The 17,634-nt window shown below is 48.9% G+C and overlaps 2 protein-coding genes across 2 annotated transcripts; both read right to left on the reverse strand.

Moving 5' to 3' along the window:
- Positions 1-412: 412 nt before the first annotated feature.
- LOC125506875 (E3 ubiquitin-protein ligase RNF5-like) lies at positions 413-1,429 on the reverse strand. The gene has a single exon (XM_048671586.1). The coding sequence runs from the start codon at positions 1,427-1,429 to the stop codon at positions 725-727; it is 705 nt and encodes a 234-aa protein (XP_048527543.1). The 3' UTR covers positions 413-724.
- A 1,719-nt stretch (positions 1,430-3,148) lies between these two features.
- LOC125506876 lies at positions 3,149-5,791 on the reverse strand. The gene is made up of 4 exons (XM_048671587.1): positions 5,482-5,791; positions 4,424-4,470; positions 4,165-4,309; positions 3,149-3,415 (listed from the first exon to the last, which is right to left on the reverse strand). The coding sequence occupies exons 2-4, from the start codon at positions 4,459-4,461 to the stop codon at positions 3,149-3,151; spliced, it is 450 nt and encodes a 149-aa protein (XP_048527544.1). The 5' UTR covers positions 4,462-4,470; positions 5,482-5,791.
- Positions 5,792-17,634: the final 11,843 nt, after the last annotated feature.

The raw sequence follows: 17,634 nt of genomic DNA on the forward strand, positions 1-17,634 counted from the left end.
CCTCTGGGGAACAAGATATATGGTCTTCACAGTCGATGGTTTATGGTTTCGGGTCTGCAGAGAGAGGAACCAAGATATGAACGAGCCAGTTCTCATTCTAACATGAGCACCAACATGGTTGTTGGTCTCCAGACAAAGATGCAGTTAGCAGGTTACTATCATCATCTTACATAGATTGCAGATAAGAGAAAAAGGCATGGACTCTAAACGACTGCATACCCCACTCATCATTTTGACAGCCGAACCAAAATTATACTTACTAGTACAAAAAAAAGAAGGTAAGAATTCAGTATTCTAACATGAACACCGACATGACAAGAGTTACAGCCATCGTCGCAAAGCATCTTAACATATAAGAGTACAGAAGAGGAGGAAAAGACATGGACTCCAATTAGCTGCACACCCCACTCAGTTGGACAGTCGAATCAAAATTACACATGATATATAATTGGTCTGGTACATCCACCCCAAACAGAGGTTTCCAAATCACTCGCGAATCAGCGCGAAACCACTACGGTACACAGGCGCCCCCCACAGGACCGCGTCTAAATAGCACATATATACAGGAGTTCTATGAACACTTTCGCTCAAAACGCACCACTCAGATCTAGACCAGGGCTTTGTATGGGGGGCCAAGGTAATGCACACAACATCTGAGAAGTATCACGACAATCGTTTCTCTTATTATGACGGTGACAAATGACAATAGTGGGAACCGACAAACCTAGAATGTGATGAGGCTTGCGATCACGAGGAAGCCGACCAGGATGAGCAGCGCCTTGAGGTACACGTCCGCCTGCTGCTGCTGCTGCCCGGGCGGCGCGTGCCGGGGGGCGGCGGCGTGGGCGTTCCCACCATGGAAAGCATGCCCGTGGCCGTGGCCATGTCCGTACCCATAGGGAAACCCGGCAGGCTGCCCGTACGCGGTCGCGTCCGGGAATCCATGCACCTGGAAGCTCAGCAGCGGGAACAGGCCGCCAAACGCGGCCGAGAAGGTGTAGTTCCCCCACCGCGCGTTGGCCAAAGGGACGCCCCCTCCACCCATGAACCAGGGGTTAGGGTTGGCGTTGGGGAAGTGGTTGTTGGGGTCAGCCTGCGGGGCGGTGGCAGGCCGCTGCCCGGTCGGCCGGTTGGGGATCTCGGCCCCGGACGGCACGCCCTTGGACCTGGGGTCGACGCGGTCCTTGCCGCGGCCATAGAGCGGGACGAGCTTGTCCTCCTCGACGACGGCCTTGCAGACGGGGCACTCGGGGGAGTGCGAGTGGATGTGCAGCCACTTGTAGAGGCAGGGCCAGCAGAAGAGGTGGCCGCAGAGCGTGACGATGGGCTCCTGCGGCAGCTCGAAGCATATGTTGCACTCGAAGCTGCCCCCGCCGTCGCCGGCCACGCTGCTGCTCCCGCTCGTGGACTCCCCCACGTTGGCCGCCATGCCGGCTGAGCGTCACTCACGCGCCAGGAACCACCAACGACGAGCTGCAACGGATCAAATGGTTATGGTCATCAGCAACTCAACAACGCAGAGCAACCAACAGCTTGTAAAATTGCAGCGTATTTCGACGGCCAGACGTGCGGTAACAGCAAGACTAGCCAGATGTGCAGCTATCTTCCCAAGCAAGGATCGAATCGCTGACAAATCTATCAATGTACAGGCACAGGATTACCAAAGAAAGACTAGGCAGATGCGGCGCTATCTTCTCAAGCAAGGATGGAATCCCTGACAAATCCATCCGCAGGTAGAGGTTTACAAGTCAGATTTATGTGTAAATTCGTGACAGCAAATAAGCAACCAGGTCTGTCACAATAAGGCTGCTCAAACAAGGAATGAATGAGAGCGACTAGCGGAACTGCAGAAGTGGCAACTTGAATCTACTCGATGCATTGGAGAAAACAAAAACATCCCCAACCCTCCCCTTTACCCCTTTTGGGCAGGGACACGCCACCTACGAGATCTGGAGCTCGGCCACCCGCCAGCACGCGGAGGCAGGACCGGACCGGAGCACCGACAGCGCAGCGACTCCGACGAAGACACCTAGGCTAGACTAAACCGTCAGCGGCAGCGGCACAGGAAAGACCTAGGGCCAGAAGCTCCTCTCTCCCCCGAGCCCGGCGGCCGAATCCGAGGGGGACGGGCCCCGCGCAGGGAGGCGCTCGGCGAGCCGGGACGAGGAATCGGGCGGCAGATCCGAATCGGGGGGCGCGATCTGGCCGGCCCGGGCCGCGGGGAGGCGAGCGGGGCGGATCAGGGGGGAGGGTGGGACTGCTTACCGGCGGCGAGGAGACGGCGAGGCGCCTCCCTCCGGCCCGGCGGTGCGAGAGGAGGGGAGGGGAGGGGACGAGAAGCTTCGGGGAACAAGTGGGGAGGAAGAAGATGACAAGGAGAGTATGAATAGGCGACTAGTCGCTCCCTCTCGCTGCCTGCGAGTTATTAATCGTTTCTGACTTTGGTCAAGCCGGGTTAATTAGTGAGTATAAGTACTAACGGCGACCCGGGACGGCCCAGTCGACATCGACGATGGGCTTCTAGGCCCAGCCCGTGCGACGACCGGCCGGCCACGTGAGAAATCATCAAAACACCCCTCAAAAAAACGTGAGAAATCAAAATTTTGCCTCGAAAAAGAAAACGTGAGAGGTCAAACTCCGCGCAAAAACAAGGTGAATAATCAAATTTTCTGATGAGAAAAAACAGGCGGCAAGCATGCATGTGCGCTCCAAACGTGTTTTTGTGCAGATCAGACGAACGGTGGCCGTCCGATCTGCTCCCCCACCTAACCTCGCATATATACACACCTAGTACTAGTAGTAGTAGTAGCAGTAGCAGGTTAGTTAATGGTTAGTCCCCATCACTAATCAATTTGCCAACTCAAGCCCTGCCAACCCAATTCCTAACCACCACTTCCCCTTCATCCCAACGGAAGCCATAACAATTCCAATAAAAAAATAAATGGGTGATGTAACTGATGTATGTGGAAAGGAAATTCAAATCAAATATGCGATCAGCACAGAGTAGGGGACACAAAATTCAAACAGTCTCGAGATGTCAGCAACAGGGGATTGATTATTCACCTCTCAATGCAAAACACTTACTTGATCCTTTCTTTCTTTCTTTCTTTCTTTCAGGGGGACAAACAAGCAAACAGACACAGGAGCCTCATTCGACGTCGAACCCCTTCTCCTGGAGCTCCTGCACCACCTCGTTGCGCATCCGGAACCACAGCTTGCGCGCCTCCTGGTCAAACTTCTTCGACTGCAGCTGCTTCTGCATGTTGTCCGAGTCCATGTTGGCGTCCGCGAACCCCTTGGGCCCGATCGTCGTGCCCAGGGCGCCCCCGCTCTTTATGAACTCCTCCACTGCCTCCTCGTCGCCTGGGTACGGGAACTCCCTGCGCTCGTACAGATGCGCCATCTCCTTCTCTTCCTAGGTAAATGATTTGGAAATAGAATTTTAAAAGCAAGAAATATAAATTCAACATTCAGGTGAAAGGAACATAAGCATTGGCGTAAATGACTGCTCAGGGCTGTTTTCAACAACCTTGTACAAGAGAGATTCACCTCCTCTGAGTGATCACTATGGATGATCATATAACACCAAGCGTGCCACATTTGATGTCACAACATATAACCCGATAGAACTTAAGTTCCTTTTCATATCAGTCCCATGTTTTCAGTGTTCAATGTGACATGTAAGGAGTGCTTATTAGTTGATATTGGACGACCAGAAATGTGAACTATTTCAGTAAAGCATAACGAGGCATATGAAATATTTGCAGACAAAATATAATCCCCGCAATAAAGGTCGTCTAAATTGCATCTCAGAACCATAATACAAGTGTCTAATATGCTGCAGCCTATGCTTTAATCAGCAACCAGTTATGGCAGTTCACGGGTGCAAATCAGTTATAGTCTATGTATACTGCTGCAATTATGCGAGAGTCTCATACAACGAAATTGTAGAATGGACGCTGCTGGATCAATTCATGTCTCAAGTCACAGTATGCACTGTATGGACATTATCTATTGCAAGTTCTGAACCGCAGCACCAAAAACTAAACATACAGCAGGATTAACTTATTGTACTGAACACATATCGTGCAGCAAAACAAAATGCCTCAGCGATTCATGCCTGCCCCATCCAAGAAATAAACTAAAGGTCACCAACGGCCATACCTTGGGCCGTGGCTTGAGCGTCCACCAGCCAAGCGGCGATGTCTCATTCCAGAACCACGCGGCGCCAAAAAGCGCGTATGTGCATAGCATGCCCTTGCCCATCTGCTTAAAGAAGTAGGCGTCCCCCTTCTCAAAACCCAGCCTCCTGAACCCCACAAATCAACAAGAACAGAGACATCATCAAGAATCAATCTGTTCAAAAGCCAAAGAACTGTAGACAGGGCAAGCCAGCTATGGAAGGCTAGTCGAACTCGCTTACTTCAGAAGCCGATGGGCCTGGGGGAAGCTGCGCAGCATCGTGCTCACCTGCAGGAAAGGGCAAAAGTGAAGGGGTTTTCAGTGCAGCATTTCCGTCAAACAGGTATGCTAATATAACGTAGGAACATGTTTGATACTCAGAGACTTCAAAGATTTACACCTGAATTGAGCATTGTAAAAAAAAAGAAAACAATCAATGCAAATTACAAAATATAATTCACCTAAGAGTTGCAGAACTGGTAATGGTTTTGGACTTATATATGATTAGGCCTGTGCATTCAGCTAATTCAGTTAGTTCGTTTAGGAAGATATATGATCAAAACTTTGGCAAATGTGATATGGAATGAAAATACAGTTCAGTTTCAGTATGTACTACCTCTGTAACTAAAATATAAGACATTTTTGCAATTCAATTTGAACTGCAAAAATGCCTTATATTTAGTTACAGAGGTATGTACGAAACTAACCAGAGTTAGAATGAATTCAAAAAACGGAGGCAACGATATTTTAATTCTGTTTCTATATGTCGTGACCAAAAATCTTCATATCAATTACTCTCTAAACACGGATCTCAGTCCTTGAGCAATTCCACGTCGTATATGATGAGTACATTCCTGTCTAGTGTCAACAACTTTTATGGCATGATTCGTTTTAGATTACCATGGAGCAGAGCTCCCCGGTTCAAATTCCACCAGAAACAAAACCACCGGACTTGCTACTTCAGGCTCGGTACAAAAAAAAACAGAGCTGTATTTGAGAGCAGAGCATGCCGCCCGGCTCAAGGCACGCGTCACAGGATGCAAAACGAAGCCTTCAAACGCTCATCGCGGAGAAGGCACCTGCCATGCCACATTCGCCTCAGCACGACCGCCGCACCCATAACAACGCATAACAGCACAATCTGTTACAAGGTTCACTTCTCAGTGGTCTTTGAGGCATAACCGCAAACAGGACATGTGCATGGCACACAGGCGGAGCGCATCGACGTCGATCGAGGTATGCTGGAGCACCAGCAGTGAGCGGTGAAACGATTAAGGTTAGTGGTGATGGAATCGTTACCTGTGTGGCTTTGCCAGAAGGGGCAGGGAGCGTCGGCGGCCGTTGGGCGCAGGGCGTCGGGGAGCCGGGGACGAGCGAGGGGGTCAGACTTGAGAGTAGGAGGGGGAGGAGGGGTCTAGGCGGGGTGTCGGCGAGCGCCGGATGACGGGGCGAAGCCGGAGGCGAGGCAGCGACGGCAAGGCCAGTGAGCGTGCCGCCGCCGGCGAGGCCGTGACGGGGTCGTGGGTCGTCGGTTGGGGAGAGCTCGCCGTTGCTGGGCTGCTGGGCCGCTTGCACAACAAACTGGAAGGCCGAGTTCGTTTTGTTCACCGAAATCACTGGTTAGAGTGCGCTCTCTTGCCCCCTTCAAAAGAGAAAAAGAGAGAGAGAGAGAGTGCACTCTTGCAAAAAATAAAATAAGAATGCACTCTTGCAAAGGCAAAAAAAAAACCTCCCCTTGTTGTGATAAGTGGGGTTGAGCGACATTTGTTGCAATCTAAGAGTTTTGCGCTCTTTTTTTAGATTTATTTTTTCAAGACGTTTTATGTCTTGTACCGTGCATCCACCGGTCATCGTTGGGTTTCTCAAGTTGAGATCTTTAAAACTAGATCACATGTGGATAAGCTTCTGACGGATTTTTTCAAAAAAAACCCCAAGAATAGGAAAAACCAAAAACCAGGGAAAAACAGAAGAAAAAAAACAGAAACCAAAAATAAAACCTTAAAAACAAAAACTAGAAGCGCACTTGTGCTTTTTCACCTTTTCAGGAAGCAGATGTGTGCTTCCGCGGAAACACAGTTGTGTTTTTTCATCTTTTTGAGAAGCAGATGTGTGCTTCACGCGGAAGCGCGGCTGTGTGTTTCACTTTTCGAGAAGCACAACTATGTTCCTCACAAAATCGTAGTTGTGGTCTTCACTTTTCGGGAAGCAAACAACGCTTCACAAAAGAGCACAAGTACAAATCTAGGGAAAAAAACAAGCAAAATCCAAAAAAATCGAGAAAACCAGAAAAAAACCCAAAAACACATGAAAAAAACCCCGATCCCATGGGTGTGCCCAATGTAACACATGGCGCGCTAGGGTGCTTCCCACGATGTCCGATGCAGCTGCCCCCGAATGGCAAGGTACCGCTAAGTTAGTTACTCCCCTTTTGGTTTAAGCTAACTACTGAATATTTTTTATTTTTTTACTGAGTAAACCGGGTTATGTATTTGATACATTTCTCTCTTTTGGCTAAGATCAAGTGCATATCTACTCATCTAGTAAATCCAAGCTATGTGTTGTTTTGGATTTCCATGACATGGCTCAAAACCGCATATGAGCCGATTACCTAGATTATGTTTCTCGGTCCAATATCATTACGGGACACACTCTTTTATAGATGATACGGCTAGACCTTACTTGAAGTGGTGTAAATTTCACGTGCTCAAACCCAACAATCCAAGCGGGGTAAAAGGGAGAGGAAGGTTTCACCAATCCCCGCTGATAGATCGACAATTCCCAATGCAACATGTTCATGTGGCACGTTGGACGAGATTTCAATGGTAGGAGAAGTGTTATTTTTAGAAGTTTCTTATGTCTCAGTAGCACATATATCCGGCTATTTTGTCAGACACCAACATATTGAAAACGACAATAGGGAGACGCACGTCGCCCCTGCAAAAGACCATTGATGCAAGGAGAAAGATATCAATGACGATGAGGATGTGTTGAGCAAGGCGATGAAACATGTGGATGCGTGAAATTTGGATGGCTCGGTGCAGGAGAGTGATGACCCACAAGCCCTGTTCAAGAATTCATCCGATTAACCAGTTAACTTGCCGATTAATCCCTACTCATAGGGTCACGGAGTAGCCGATAAACTGATAAATCGTCCGATTGATTGATTAAATGGCCGATTAACTTGCCGATTAGCCTATTAATCCCCTGTTGGGGAACGTAGTAATTTCAAAAAAAATCCTACGCACACGCAAGATCATGGTGATGCATAGCAACGAGAGGGGAGAGTGTTCTCTACGTACCCTCGTAGACCGAAGCGGAAGCGTTGACGCAATGTAGAGGAAGCAGTCGTACGTCTTCCCGGTCCAACCGATCCAAGCACCGTTACTCCGGCACCTCCGAGTTCTTGGCACACGTTCAGCTCGATGACGCTCCCCGGGCTCCGATCCAGCAAAGCTTCGGGGAGGAGTTCTGTCAGCACGACGGCGTGGTGACGATCTTGATGTTCAACCGTCGCAGGGCTTCGCCTAAGCACCGCTACAATATGACCGAGGTGTAATATCGTGGAGGGGGCACCGCACACGGCTAAGGAACGATCACGAAGATCAACTTTGTGTGTTCTAGGGTGCCCCCCTGCCCCCGTATATAAAGGAGCCAAGGGGAGGGGGCGGCCGGCCAAGGAGGGGCGCGCCAAGGGGGAGTCCTACTCCCACCGGGAGTAGGACTCCCTTCTTTCCTAGTTGGAGAAGGAGAAGGGGGGGAAAGAGAAGGAAGAGGGAAAGGAAAGGGGGGGCGCCGCCCCCCTCTCCTTGTCCTATTCGGACTAGGGAGGGGAGGGGCGCGCGGCCACCTCTTGCCTCGTTTCCTCTTCTCCCTTTAGGGCCCATGTAGGCCCAATAACCCCCGGGGGGGTTCCGGTAACCCCCCGGTACTTCGGTAAAATCCCGATTTCACCCGGAACGATTCCGATATCCAAATATAGGCTTCCAATATATTGATCTTTATGTCTCGACCATTTCGAGACTCCTCGTCATGTCCATGATCACATCCGGGACTCCGAACAACCTTCGGTACATCAAAATACATAAACTCATAATGAAATTGTCATCGTAACGTTAAGCGTGCGGACCCTACGGTTCGAGAACAATGTAGACATGACCGAGACACGTCGCCGGTCAATAACCAATAGTGGAACCTGGATGCTCATATTGGTTCCTACATATTCTACGAAGATCTTTATCGGTCAGACCGCATAACAACATACGTTGTTCCCTTTGTCATTGGTATGTTACTTGCTCGAGATTCGATCGTCGGTATCTCAATACCTAGTTCAATCTCGTTACCGGCAAGTCTCTTTACTCGTTCCGTAATACATCATCTCAAAACTAACTCATTATTTGCAATGCTTGCAAGGCTTATGTGATGTGTATTACCGAGAGGGCCCAGAGATACCTCTCCGACAATCGGAGTGACAAATCCTAATCTCGAAATACGCCAACCCAACATGTACCTTTGGAGACACCTGTAGAGCACCTTTATAATCACCCAGTTACGTTGTGACGTTTGGTAACACACAAAGTGTTCCTCCGGCAAACGGGAGTTGCATAATATCATAGTCATAGGAACATGTATAAGTCATGAAGAAAGCAATAGCAACAAACTAAACGATCGGGTGCTAAGCTAATGGAATGGGTCATGTCAATCAGATCATTCAACTAATGATGTGATCCCGTTAATCAAATAACAACTCTTTGTTTATGGTTAGGAAGCATAACCATCTTTGATTAACGAGCTAGTCAAGTAGAGGCATACTAGTGACACTCTGTTTGTCTATGTATTCACACATGTATTATGTTTCCGGTTAATACAATTCTAGCATGAATAATAAACATTTATCATGATATAAGGAAATAAATAATAACTTTATTATTGCCTCTAGGGCATATTTCCTTTCAGTCTCCCACTTGCACTAGAGTCAATAATCTAGATTACACAGTAATGATTCTAACACCCATGGAGCCTTGGTGCTGATCATGTTTTGCTCGTGGAAGAGGCTTAGTCAACGGGTCTGCTACATTCAGATCCGTATGTATCTTGCAAATCTCTATGTCTCCCACCTGGACTAGATCCCGGATGGAATTGAAGCGTCTCTTGATGTGTTTGGTTCTCTTGTGAAATCTGGATTCTTTGCCAAGGCAATTGCACCAGTATTGTCACAAAAGATTTTCATTGGACCCGATGCACTAGGTATGACACCTAGATCGGATATGAACTCCTTCATCCAGACTCCTTCATTTGCTGCTTCCGAAACAGCTATGTATTCCGCTTCACACGTAGATCCCGCCACGACGCTTTGTTTAGAACTGCACCAACTGACAGCTCCACCGTTTAATGTAAACATGTATCCGGTTTGCGATTTAGAATCGTCCGGATCAGTGTCAAAGCTTGCATTAACGTAACCATTTACGATGAGCTCTTTGTCACCTCCATAAATGAGAAACATATCCTTAGTCCTTTTCAGGTATTTCAGGATGTTCTTGACCGCTGTCCAGTGATCCACTCCTGGATTACTTTGGTACCTCCCTGCTATACTTATAGCAAGGCACACATCAGGTCTGGTACACAGCATTGCATACATGATAGAGCCTATGGCTGAAGCATAGGGAACATCTTTCATTTTCTCTCTATCTTCTGCAGTGGTCGGGCATTGAGTTTTACTCAACTTCACACCTTGCAATACAGGCAAGAACCCTTTCTTTGCTTGATCCATTTTGAACTTCTTCAAAACTTTGTCAAGGTAGGTGCTTTGTGAAAGTCCAATTAAGCGTCTTGATCTATCTCTATAGATCTTAATGCCTAATATGTAAGCAGCTTCACCGAGGTCTTTCATTGAAAAACTCTTATTCAAGTATCCCTTTATGCTATCCAGAAATTCTATATCATTTCCAATTAGTAATATGTCATCCACATATAATATCAGAAATGCTACAGAGCTCCCACTCACTTTCTTGTAAATACAGGCTTCTCCAAAAGTCTGTATAAAACCAAATGCTTTGATCACACTATCAAAGCGCTTATTCCAACTCCGAGAGGCTTGCACCAGTCCATAAATGGATCGCTGGAGCTTGCACACTTTGTTAGCTCCCTTCGAATCAACAAAACCTTCTGGTTGCATCATATACAACTCTTCTTCCAGAAATCCATTCAGGAATGCAGTTTTGACATCCATTTGCCAAATTTCATAATCATAAAATGCGGCAATTGCTAACATGATTCGGACAGATTTAAGCATCGCTACGGATGAGAAGGTCTCATCGTAGTCAATCCCTTGAACTTGTCGTAAACCTTTTGCAACAAGTCGAGCTTTGTAAACAGTAACATTACCGTCAGCGTCAGTCTTCTTCTTGAAGATCCATTTATTCTCAATTGCTTGCCGATCAACGGGCAAGTCAACCAAAGTCCACACTTTGTTCTCATACATGGATCCCATCTCAGATTTCATGGCTTCTAGCCATTTTGCGGAATCTGGGCTCACCATCGCTTCTTCATAGTTCGTAGGTTCATCATGATCTAGTAGCATGACTTCCAGAACAGGATTACCATACCACTCTAGTGCGGATCTTACTCTGGTTGATCTACGAGGTTCAGTAGTAACTTGATCTGAAGTTTCATGATCATTATCATTAGCTTCCTCACTAATTTGAACAAGCCTCCCACTTATGATTATCCTCTCTCTCAAGCATCCGCAACTACGAAAGAAGGATTAGATAAATCTAATCATAGAATGAAACATATGGATCCAAATCAGCCCCTTAAGGACTAGCACATAAACTAGGGTTTAAGTTTCTGTCACTCTAGCAATCCATCATCTAATTACTACTCCAAAATGCCTTCCCTTGGGCCTAAAGATGGTGAAGTGTCATGTAGTCGACGTTCACATGACACCATTCAGAGAAGCAACAACATACATATCATCAAAATATCAAACAAATATCAAATGATTACTTATAACTAGACTTCTCCCATGTCCTCAAGAACAAAAGTAACTAGTCACAAACCATATTCATGGTCAAGATCGAAGAGGTGTTGAATAACATTAAATATTTGAACATATAATCTTTCATCAAATAAACCAACTAGTATCAACTACAAGATGTAATCAACATTACTAGCAACCCACGGGTATCAATCTGAGGTTTTGAGACAAAGACTGAATACAAGAGATGAACTAGGGTTTGAGATGAGATGATACTGGTGAAGATGTTGATGAAGATTGGTCCTCCCATGATGAGAGTATCGTTGGTAAAGTCGATGGCTTCAATTTCCTCCTCACGAAGGAAAGTTTCCCCAGCGAAATTGCTCCACCGGAGAGCAAAGTGCTCCTGCCCAGGTTACGCCTCGAGACGGCGGTGCTTCGTCCTGAAATTTCTCTCTTGATTTTTTCTAGGGAAAATGGCTTCATATAGGAGAAGATGGGTGTCGGTGTCAAAACCGGCGGATCTCGGGTAGGGGGTCCCGAACTGTGCGTCTAGGCCGGATGGTAACAGGAGGCAAGGGACATGAAGTTTTACCCAGGTTCGGGCCCTCTCGATGGAGGTAAAACCCTACGTCCTGCTTGATTAATATTGATGATATGGGTAGTACAAGAGTAGATCTACCACGAGATCAGAGAGGCTAAACCCTAGAAGCTAGCCTATGGTATGATTGTTGATGTGTATGTTGTCCTACGGACTAAAACCCTCCGGTTTATATAGACACCGGATAGGGTTAGGGTTACATAGAGTCGGTTACAATGGTAGGAGATCTAAATATCCGTATCGCCAAGCTTGCCTTCCACGCCAAGGAAAGTCCCTTCCAAACACGGGACGAAGTCTTCAATCTTGTATCTTCATAGTCCTGGAGTCTGGCTGAAGGTATAGTCCGGCCATCCGGACGCCCCTAATCCAGGACTCCCTCAGTAGCCCCTGAACCAGGCTTCAATGACGACGAGTCCGGCGCGCAAATTGTCTTCGGCATTGCAAGGCGGGTTCCTCCTCTAAGTACTTCATAGAAGATTTTGAACACAAAAGTAGTGTCCGGCTCTGCAAAATAAGTTTTCCACATATTGCCATAGAGAGAATAATATTTACACAAATCTAATCCGCTGACGTATTCCGTAGTGTGACATCACACCACGGCCAAGCTTTTATTCAAACCGTTTTACTGTCCCATCTCAGCGCGTTATGCGAGGCGGTTTCCTTGGCACGTCTTGTTAAAGCAGATATCGTGTCCCCTTATTCCGGGATTCTCATCAATACGGGCGTGGGTAACCCAACCGCGCCTTTGATTACGGCGCTTGGGAGATAAGCGAGTTTTACCAGGCTGGTGGGGACATGTAGTTGCGTCCACACATATAAGGGGATAAGGATCCACCTTTTCACCTACGCCCTCTTCCTCCTTCGCCTATCCATTCTTGCACACTCGAGCTCCAGCGCCCAAGTCCGCACTCCTCACCTCAACCTTCTCCAGCCATGTCCGGAGCGGGAGGCAAGTGGATGGTCTCCTCCGTCACGGAGGGACACATCAAAAAGCTGAGGAAGGCCGGATATCTGGCTAGCGACATCGTGCACCGGCTTCCTGAAACGGGGCAGCTCATCCCCACTCCCAGGCCCCATGAGCGGGTGGTATTCCTCCCCCATTTCCTCCGCGGACTGGGCTTCCCTCTGCATCCATTTGTCCGGGGGCTCATGTTCTACTACGGCCTGGATTTCCACGATCTGGCCCCGAATTTTGTCCTCAACATCTCAGCGTTTATCGTCGTGTGCGAGGCTTTCCTCCGCATCCGCCCCCATTTCGGCCTATGGCTCAAGACCTTCAACGTCAAGCCAAAGGTGGTGCGCAGCAACTAGGCGGAGTGCGGAGGAGCCATGGTGGGCAAGATGGCCAACGTCCTATGGCTCGAGGGCTCCTTTGTGGAGACCCTGAAGGGGTGGCAATCAGGGTGGTTTTACATCACCGAACCGCGCGACGCCGAATGGGTCACACCCCCTGAGTTCTGGTCCGGACCCCCAATGCGGCTCACGTCCTGGAAAGAGACGGGCCTGTCGTGGGGTAAAAAAGGAGAGCTAACCGGACTCCAAACATGCATCAAAACCCTAGTGGACAGGAAGCTTAAACTTGTCAACGTAATCCAGGTTATGCTCATCCGCTTGATCCTCCCATGTCAACAACGGGCTTTCAACCTGTGGGAGTTCGACCAGGCGCAGCACCAAACTCTGAGCAGGCTCTTCGACACGACGTACGAAGATGCCTGGAAGGTGCTTTTCAAGGACGCCATAGCTCCCGCATCTGCTACTGAGGATCCCGGGTTCAGTGCACAACGTCACGCTCTTGTGGTAAGCTGTCTTTTTCCTTTTTTACAGGGTATCAGTGTTTCATAGTTTGACTCCATGTGGGATCTAAGCTCCCTTTCCTTTGACAGGACTGGCAGGTGACGTCCGGACAGATCAACTGTCCGGCTCCTTTGCCCGAAGGCCCAGCGGACGCTCAATTGGCGAAGCTGCTGGTTCCGGCACCCTATGTGGTGCCGGAGAAGAAGGCCAAGAAGAAGGCCACAGGGACTCGAAAGAGTGCCCGACGCCCGGAGGTGTCGGATTCATCATCCGATGAATCCAAGACGCACTCCTCCCACGAAGATGAGGAGGAGGAAGAAGAGACCCCTCCCCCTCCAGCGGGGGAAGGGAAGAAAAGGAAGACCGCCTCAACTGGGGAGGCCGAAGGGTCCAAGAAGGGGAGAATCCCTCCTCCGGACTACTCCACCCACGCCGATGATGGTGAAGAGGAGTGGCCGCCCAGGGCCAAGCCCATGGAGAAATCGGAAGTATCCGGATACCGAAGTGATTTCATAGTATTCGTTTATTGCACAGCTTTCCCTTATGTCGAATATGTTTATGCAGCCCACCCAAAGACCGGCTCGACGCGTCGTCGAGCGGCTCACTGGACTCGTCGGACGTGAACTCGCTGCCGACGGCTTCCTCCCCCCGCCCTACGGACGACACCGAAGTGTTGTCCCAACAGGGTCCAATCCGGGAGGAGGTGGTCCTGGAGGCGCCGCAAGGCGACCTCCCGGACTCCAGGAGTAAAGGGGACAAAACCCCCCAGGGCTCCAAGTCCGGCCCTAGGCCGGACACCGCTCCGGAACCTTCAAAGGTTTCAGAGTCCGACGGGGAACCTCCTTCCAAGAGGAGCAAACCCACCGCGGCGGCGACCTCCGTCCAACTGGAGGCGCCGGACAATATGTTGGAGGCGCTCCAAGGCGCCTCCATCGACGAGGGGCACCGCACTATTATGAGTGTGGTGATCCAGAAGGTTTAGTCCGTCAAGAGCGGAATGACTCAAGCTTGTACAAGCCTTTTAACAGGCTTTGAGGTAAGTAAACAATGTGTAAATAACATTACCGCATAGACAGTAACCCCTGATGCTCTGTTTGGCGTTCGGAAAGAAAAGCCGAATAGAGGATCAAAATAAAAAAATCACAGGAGTCTAAAAAAAGTCAATATGCGTGTGCAGGCTTCCCTGCTGGCGTCTGCCGCACTGACTGCGGAAGTGGACGTGCTAAAGCAGAACCTCGAGCGGTCCGAGCAAGAGCTCGGACGTGCCAAGAAGCAGCTCGAGGACAATGAAGGTAAGAAATACCTTGTTTAAATTAAATATATGTATATATAAAAAGGTGCAATTGCAAAAAATGACAGGATTATCGTGGCTATTGTAGGGGCCACGTCTGAGGTGGCGACCCTGAAGCAAGCGCTGCTCGAGGCCAAGAATAGGTCGGCCGCGGAGCGCGTTGAGCGAGAAAAGTATGAGGCCGAGGTTGGCAAGGTGCGGCAAGAGCTCCAGGCTCTCATGGAAAAACATGAGAGTTTGGAGCGTGACTCAAGGACGCGAGCGTCCGAGCTCGCGGCGGCTACTGAAAGTGCCAAGTCCGCCAAGGCCGAATCCCAGAAGACCCTCCAGGAGTTGGATGAGGTGAAGAAGATAGCGGCGGGTAAGGCATTCTTTATGCAAAGTAAACACATTAGCGTGAGTTATTTGTTACTTACCCGAATCCGGAGTTCTCCAGGCGCGTTCGCAGATCTTCCCCGGAGTGTATCTGAGGCCGCCGCATTCTATCGAGCCGAGGAGGGCAGCTCGACGGAGAAGGCATTCTGGTCTCAGTACGCTGAGGCCGGACATCCCGTGCCCCTAAGCGACCAGTTGAAGCAATTGGTCGAGCTTCACAAGGCGGCCGAACAGGCCATGAAGGGCCTCATAGTTCGGCTGTGGCCTGGAGAGGCTCAGCCTGGGAGCTATTTCGGGCTGGTGCGGCGGCTGGTGGAGGCCTGTCCGAGGCTCGAAGTCATCAAGCGCTCCGTCTGCATTGAAGGTGCCCGTAGGGCCCTTGCCCGTGCGAAGGTGCACTGGGGCAAGCTGGATGCTGAGAAGCTTGTGAAGGACGGGCCACCGCCGGGGAAAGAGCATCGCAAACCCGAAAATTATTATAAGGATGTTCTGAAGGGTGCCCGCCTTGTGGTGGAGGAATATTCTATGGATGTAATTTTTGAGTAAAACTCGCTTGTTTTATCCTGTGCGCTGAAAACTTGTTCATATGCGCTTAAGCAACGCTGTTAGTGAAGGAAATATGCCCTAGAGGCAATATTTAAGTTATTATTTATTTCCTTATAATCATGATAAATGTTTATTATTCATGCTAGAATTGTATTAACCGGAAACATAATACATGTGTGAATACATAGACAAACAAAGTGTCACTAGTATGCCTCTACTTGACTAGCTCGTTAATCAAAGATGGTTATGTTTCCTAACCATGAACAATGAGTTGTTATTTGATTAACGAGGTCACATCATTAGTTGAATGATCTAATTAACATGACCCATTCCATTAGCTTAGCACCCGATCGTTTAGTATGTTGCTATTGCTTTCTTCATGACTTACACATGTTCCTATGACTATGAGATTATGCAACTCCCGTTTGCCGGAGGAACACTTTGGGTGCTACCAAACGTCACAACGTAACTGGGTGATTATAAAGGAGCATTACAGGTGTCTCCAAAGGTAGATGTTGGGTTGGCGTATTTCGAGATTAGGATTTGTCACTCCGATTGTCGGAGAGGTATCTCTGGGCCCTCTCGGTAATGCACATCACTTAAGCCTTGCAAGCATTGCAACTAGATGAGTTAGTTGCGGGATGATGTATTACAGAACGAGTAAAGAGACTTGCCGGTAACGAGATTGAACTAGGTATTGGAATACCGACGATCGAATCTCGGGCAAGTAACATACCGATGACAAAGGGAGCAACGTATGTTGTTATGCGGTCTGACCGATAAAGATCTTCGTAGAATATGTAGGAGCCAATATGGGCATCCAGGTCCCGCTATTGGTTATTGACCGGAGACGTGTCTCGGTCATGTCTACATTGTTCTCGAACCCGTAGGGTCCGCACGCTTAAGGTTACGATGACAGTTATATTATGAGTTTATGCATTTTGATGTACCGAAGGTTGTTCGGAGTCCCGGATGTGATCACGGACATGACGAGGAGTCTCGAAATGGTCGAGACATAAAGATTGATATATTGGAAGCCTATATTTGGATAAAATATATCGGAAGTGTTCCGGGTGAAATCGGGATTTTACCGGAGTACCGGGAGGTTACCGGAACCCCCCGGGAACCATATGGGCCTTGATGGGCCTTAGTGGAAAGGAGAAAGGGGCAGCCCAAGGTGGCCGCGCGCCTCCCCCCTTCCCCTAGTCCTATTAGGACTAGGATAGGTGGCCGGCCCCCCTCTCTCTCTTTCCCCCCTCAAGGAGTCCTATTCCAACTAGGATTGGGGGGGGGGGGGGGGGGGGGAATCCTACTCCCAGAGGGAGTAGGACTCTCCTGGCGCGCCTCCTATGGCCAGCCAGCCTCCCCCCTCTAGTCCTTTATATACTGAGGCAGAGGCACCCTAGAACACATAAGTTGATCCACGTGATCTATTCCTTAGCCGTGTGCGGTGCCCCCTGCCACCATAGTCCTCGATAATACTGTAGCGGAGTTTAGGCGAAGCCCTGCTGCTGTAGTGCATCAAGATCGTCACCACGCTGTCGTGCTGACGGAACTCTTCCCCGACACTTTGCTGGATCGGAGTCCGGGGATCGTCATCGAGCTGAACGTGTGCACGAACTCGGAGGTGCTGTAGTTTCGGTGCTTGATCGGTTGGATCGTGAAGACGTACGACTACTTCCTCTACGTTGTGTCATCGCTTCCGCAGTCGGTCTGCGTTGGGTACGTAGACAAACACTCTCCCCTCTCGTTGCTATGCATCACATGATCTTGCGTGTGCGTAGGAATTTTTTTGAAATTACTACGAAACCCATCAGTGGCATCCGAGCCAGGTTATTTATGTTGATGTTATATGCACGAGTAGAACACAAG

The sequence above is a fragment of the Triticum urartu genome, chromosome 5, assembly GCF_003073215.2.
Source record: "Triticum urartu cultivar G1812 chromosome 5, Tu2.1, whole genome shotgun sequence".
In the NCBI taxonomy this organism is placed as follows: domain Eukaryota; kingdom Viridiplantae; phylum Streptophyta; class Magnoliopsida; order Poales; family Poaceae; genus Triticum; species Triticum urartu.

Coding starts and splice junctions, on each gene's coding strand:
- LOC125506875 (XM_048671586.1), bottom strand. CDS start 1,429: ATGGCGGCCAACGTGGGGGAGTCCACGAGCGGGAGCAGCAGCGTGGCC.
- LOC125506876 (XM_048671587.1), bottom strand. CDS start 4,461: ATGCTGCGCAGCTTCCCCCAGGCCCATCGGCTTCTGAA. Junction 4,310..4,423: donor CAGGCCCATCGGCTTCTGAA/GTAAGCGAGTTC, acceptor TGTGGGGTTCAG/GAGGCTGGGTTTTGAGAAGG. Junction 3,416..4,164: donor CGCTCAAGCCACGGCCCAAG/GTATGGCCGTTG, acceptor TCATTTACCTAG/GAAGAGAAGGAGATGGCGCA.